The sequence below is a fragment of the Sinocyclocheilus rhinocerous genome, unplaced genomic scaffold, assembly GCF_001515625.1.
Source record: "Sinocyclocheilus rhinocerous isolate Xijiao unplaced genomic scaffold, SAMN03320098_v1.1 scaffold393, whole genome shotgun sequence".
NCBI classification, from domain to species: domain Eukaryota; kingdom Metazoa; phylum Chordata; class Actinopteri; order Cypriniformes; family Cyprinidae; genus Sinocyclocheilus; species Sinocyclocheilus rhinocerous.
Window position 1 is genome coordinate 549,471 of NW_015654520.1, and position 5,913 is coordinate 555,383.

The following is a 5,913-nucleotide window of genomic DNA, read 5'->3' on the forward strand; positions in this document are numbered from 1 at the left end:
GGAAAAAAACACGAACTTCTGCGGAGAGTAATGTTCGCATAGTAGGTGGCGGTAATGCACCTTAACGTTGGATGCCACCCGCCATAAAACATGAAGAAGAAGAAGAAGAGTAATGTTCGCGCTGCGCTGTTGTAACTGATCAGCGCCGCGCTGTCAGCTCGGTGGCGCTAGTAAACACGTCCTCTCTGCGCTGTCGAGTCGGTCGCGCAGCTCGGTCCATTGAGCCGCGCCTATGACAGGGCAGCGCAGCGCGAACACTTTAATACCGCGCTGTTTCGTACCACATTTGGGTTGTTTGGCTTCCCATAGTGAAACGTGAACTCGCGATGCCTTGAAAGTGAACAAAACCGGCTTTTTTGACAAAAACGTGTTTAGGGTTCAGATCTAATTTTTTTTTTTAAAGTGGCGTTTATCGGTTTTTGCAAACGACTACATATGCTAATGTATTAATAAATATAAAATAAAAACAAAAACTAACAAAGAACAACATTACCAGTATTAACCCCAGATTAATTTGCTTTCTGCAGAAGGAGAAATTCATGACATGGGGTGAGGATGAGTAATAATTATAATTAATAATTTGTGCATTTAGCAGACGCTTTTATGCAAAGCGATTTACAGTGCATTCAGACTATACATTTTTTTACCAGTATGAGTGAGTGATGCTATCCATCCATACAATTAGCTCTGCCAAAATATGTAAAATTTACTTTTAGGCTACTTTTGATACTTGAAATTTAAGTAGTTTTCAATATTAGTTACTTTGGTACATTTAGCATTCTTAAGTAGCTATTGTTCTGTCTTAATTTACTTTAATGTCCATAGAGGTAGCCTATTTTTTATTATTTATTTTTTTGCAGACGGATGAGGTATTATTATGTATTTTGTGCTTCTTTTTCTTCCTCTTCTTTTTATTGAATATTGTTAGATTTTAAAATGAATGACGGAATCATTGGAAGGAAGAGCTGCTGAAGCGATCGGCCGGCGCTAGTGCTGATTGGCTGCTGTGCGGGTGTTTTACGGTAGCGCGCGCAGGTGATTGACAGATGCAGAACATCGTCAGAGACACTGGCGGACACAGCACATATGACCACCGACTGACAGGTAAAAACAAACCCGTTTGCTTCTGTTTTAAAGTTGATCAGTTATGAAATAAGCACAGGGTGCAGGTGCAGAGAAAGCTGGGACATGCAAATTTAATGACATTCTGGCTATTTGAATAATATCAATTACAGTTCACATTTATTTATTTTCTGGAGGGTTTTTTTCGTCTTCACTTATAATGAAAGGTGTATCATTTTAGAGCACTTAAATTGATTCTTTTATTATTGATATATCAGTATTTGAGAAATGTGTAGGCTGCCATTTCCATTCTGGGTCACACTTTATTTTGCAGAGTTCATGTTTCCACGTACTTACTAATTACAGAGTAATTTTAATTAACTAAATGCATTTGGCGTGTAATTATTTCCGCTTGTAAATACTCGTTCTTGTTATCAATATAGTAATTCATTATAGTAACCTGTAAGTCTGTGTTGTATGTAACTATAACTTATAGAAATGAAAATGTTTTGGTATACTGTGTGGTCTACAGTATACTGACACTAATATGATTTTTTTTTTCTGTGATGTCTTTCTATTTGCAATGTTTTGTTCATACATACATGCATAGGAATTTTTAAACCATAAAGCAACCAAGACCCTTTATGGCACAATATACATAAAAGTTCTGTTCCTAAAAATGTGTGCAAGATTCACATTTGGTAACGGTTTCAAATTATGTTGAATCATAATTTGCAATGTAACCTTAAAGGTCCTATCAAGGTTAACCTGGAATTCTATTAGATTTGTTGTTTTATCATAATTCTTGTCTTGCTACTGGAATGTTTAGATAAAGTACAGAGGCATTTATTTCTGTCATTCATCATTAAAAAGTAATTTTATGTTTTAAAAGTTTTTTTTTTTTTTAAATATGTCACACCAACAAACACAAAAATTTTTTGTTTGGATATTGTGTTTGAACCATAAAAATATGTCACACCAACTAACACTAAATTGTTATTGGATTTTATTGGATCAGTGTGTGCTAGAAATTGTGAAAATGTTCCCAATTACTGTTTTCCAATAACTTAAAAAAAAAAATTTAAATGTTGGTGAGTTTTCTTTATATTTACATATTTTCTTATACTTAAAATTATCTAAAATTGAAGGAGCTGGCTTTTTTAGTGTCATAACTTTGACAAAAATATGAGCACATTTACCAATTTACATGTGGAATAAGGAAAAAGAATCATCAGGATAAAGACCATATCCCTTGATTTATAAATGTTTTCATAGCAGATGTGAAACCTTGTGAAAGAGCTAAATAGTTTATTTTAAAACATTTTTTTTTTAATTAATTACCGTTTTTCTTGATCTCTCATATGTATGACTTTCTTCTGTGGAACACAAAAGAAGATATTTCTGAAAAATGTATTTGTTTATTTGGCCATGTAAAGAAAGCTGTCCCATGTTGTCCCAATGAGCAGTTTTTGGTAACGGTTAGTGCCCAGCGTGTAAGGAAAAGTTTGGCATCAGCCTCTTTACATGGAGAGGTGAATTATGCATCCATTCACTCGCTCATAGGCAGATCTGTTTCACAGGGGCCCGCCCATTCATTAGACTCTCACTGTCTCTGATCGTCCCCAGACTGGAGGCAGTGGAGGTATCTGAAGCCACGTGTGCATTATGAAGGAGAACGGGTCCTTGTGTCAGATGGAGCAGCTGCCCTGTGCATGTCTGCTAGACTGCCACCGGCAGACCCACACCCGCAGCGCCGCAGGGGCCCCGATCCGACACAGAGCCAACGGGGCGGTGGGGGCCTTGTGCAACAGTCCCGACTGTGTGGTGGCCACCAGGCTGGAGGGCTCCGAGCAGGGCCGGCATGGGGCCGGCAGGGTGCTGGTCACCGGAGGGGCCGGATACTTCGGATTCAGACTGGGCCACGCTCTGGCAGGCCAAGGGGCCACAGTCTTTCTGCTGGACCTCCACAAGCCGCCTTGGGATATCCCTGATGGAGCCGTCTTCCAGCAGGTAAAGCGAAACCGGAGAGGACAGCATTGGTAATATAGGGTTGGGGGGCGGTTGGGCAGCGGACTGTAACAGAAGCAGATGGGTGCCAGGTGCAGAGGACGCAAGGTGAGGCAGCACAGCGGCCTCGAGTTTCAGCACAAGTTTTTAAATTGTTTTAAAATTGTTAATAGTCTTAAACCAGGTTTCTGCAGGTTTTGCTCAACTTCTTTTGTTTTTATGGGTTATGGTGTATGAGGATCACATGGTTGGATCAGTGGTTCTTAACTGGTGGGTTGTGGCCCCAAAAATGTGTGCCAGGTCTGTTCTTACAGCAGGGGGAAAACAATGCTCAATGCAACTAACAATATCATTGTTCATGGTTAGGATAGCAAAATAAAAAAGGAGAATCAAACAACATGGTATTACTTGATAAAAAATTACTTGCTATGCAAAAAGTACACTGACAGAGATTATTTCTGCCAACCAGTGAAACTTTGAATACTGGAATAGCTTGAATTAATTACTAGGGACCACTTATTTGGTTTTCGATACGATACCGATACAAAGGCCAGTATCGTTGGTATCGGTATCGATATTGATACCGATACGATACTTCTAAACTGAACTTTTAAATTATGAAATTTATTAAATTATTAAACTAGTAAAATGGGTAATGAAATCCACTTAACTTTATATTTTAAATGCATTTTAATGTTCAATACGCTTTAATTGCAACTTATTAGGTTATATTTTTGTTCACACATGGTTAAAATATGTTTACTGTAGTGGTAACATTGGAAATCTACAAATAGCTGAAGTATGGTCACTTTAGTAAAACCATGGTTCATTTTCATAAGGGACTGCCAGTGACAGGCTGTTGCATGCATAAAATGCAACCTTTTTATTCTGACAGTGTACACTCTAAAAAAATGCTGGGTTAAAAAGGGACAAACCCAGCTATTGGGTTGTTTTGACCCAGCTGTTGGGTTGTTTTGACCCAGCGGTTGGGTTGTTTTGACCCAGCGGTTGGGTTGTTTTGACCCAGCGGTTGGGTTGTTTTGACCCAGCATTTTTTAGAGTGTATGATTTATATTAACATTACAGATTATAACTTGCTCAATATGAACTTTTAACGTTCAATTTAACTAAATGTGTAATGTGCTACAATTTCAATTAGTTTATTGTGAAATAACTCAAACATATATGTTTTTTCTGTCCTCTGATAAGCATTGTTCAGGGCTGCCGTTCCCAAAAGCATCAATGGATTCTTATGATACTTTTGGGAAGCGCAGCCCTGTTTGAATGCACTGTCAGAAGTGAGTGAACGCTCTGTGATTGATTGGTTCTGTCTTGCAATATTTGCATGTGTTCAGATGAGCAGGAAAATTTCTATCCTGCACAATTATTCGCTAACATAGCTTATTTGTCCAATTCAATGCATATAAGTATATATATAAATAAACAAAATCACTGGTAAACCTTAGTATCGATATTTTTTATATGAGTATCGATACTTACGATACTCGCATCAGGATCGATACGCCCATCCCTTTTAATTACATTTGATTACATTTAGAAACTAAAATTGTCAATTTTTGTATCCAGTCTATGTCCCATTAATAATTTTTCAGATTTTTTTTTTGGATCATAGTAATATGAATAACTTTCATGTTGGATTTGATGGGCATTTTTGCAACTTTTTTTTTTTTTGTAACTAATGCTTTTAATACCATGTCCAATGTAAAATGTGTGTCCTGAAGCAAAACCAGTTGAGAACCAGTGGATTAATGAAAAGAGTTAGCTGATCAAAAAGTAATGATTTAGGCAAATTGTTGTGGTTCTATCTAGGCCAAATCTAAGCTAATTAATAAAGCTTTAATTAATAAACCCCAGTCAAGTATAATCTGAATATTCATTCCCAGTTTTATAACAATTCAGAAGAAAATTGGAAGAAATATATATATCGTAATGAATAATTTTATATTGAGAATACAACATTTTATATTAATTTTTTTTACATAGCTGTTTGAATGGGCATTGTTATGATTCAGTACATCTGTGTGTGTTTTACTTCAAGATTGATATCCGGGATTATGATGCCCTGTATAAGATCTGTGCAGGAGTGGATGTTATTTATCACACTGCTTCCTATGGGATGTCCGGACCTGAACAGGTCAGTATGTTAGTATATACATGTAGAGCATTTTAGTGTGCATAAAACAGGCCATATCACATCATTAAAATTGCTTGCTAAATTATTTAATTTCATAAGAACTCATATTGGCAGTCTTATGGGTGAAACTTCAATTAGCTTTTAAAGTTCAGTTAGCTTAAAATGCTTTCAAATCATTCTTTTATTATATCTTGTAGGCTACAGGATGGATAATACTAGCTTCAAAGTTAAGTGTACTTATGTGTTTAATAATATCTTTATTTAGGATTTGTCTCCTACTCATATTTTAACTTCCCCAATATAATACATTTAGAAATACTGTCAAAATCGGTCAAATAAGTACTTTATAAAAATCATATTTTCTATTAATTACATATTTGTGTTAGAACTGCTATTTTTTCTTGACTTTTTTTCTTTTGATGTTAAGATGTTATGTATGTTATGGTCACTAAAGACCCGGGGCCTGTACCATGAAGCCGGATTAGCTGGCTAGCCAGGTAAGTTTCAGTTTAGTTTGCACCAATCCTGGGTTTTAGGTACCATGAAAGTGGCTTGGCTTTTAGCGGTGTTCATTGCCATGGTAACTTACACTCCACGGCTAACCTGCTCCGGGGCAGGTTACGTTCTGAGTTAGAGATCTCAAACTGAAATCGGACCAATCAGATGTCTGACACAAAAAAGTCACTCCC

General features: G+C 36.7%; 1 protein-coding gene across 1 annotated transcript in view; it reads left to right on the forward strand.

Annotated features, from left to right (window-relative positions):
• Positions 1–950: 950 nt before the first annotated feature.
• LOC107717482 (putative short-chain dehydrogenase/reductase family 42E member 2) overlaps positions 951–5,913 on the forward strand; it is an 18,397-nt gene continuing 13,434 nt past the window's right edge. The window contains exons 1-3 of the mRNA XM_016524245.1: positions 951–1,104; positions 2,689–3,072; positions 5,129–5,224. Of these exons, the coding sequence (XP_016379731.1) occupies positions 2,728–3,072; positions 5,129–5,224 (441 nt within the window). The 5' untranslated portion in view covers positions 951–1,104; positions 2,689–2,727. The remainder of the gene's footprint in view (positions 1,105–2,688; positions 3,073–5,128; positions 5,225–5,913) is intronic.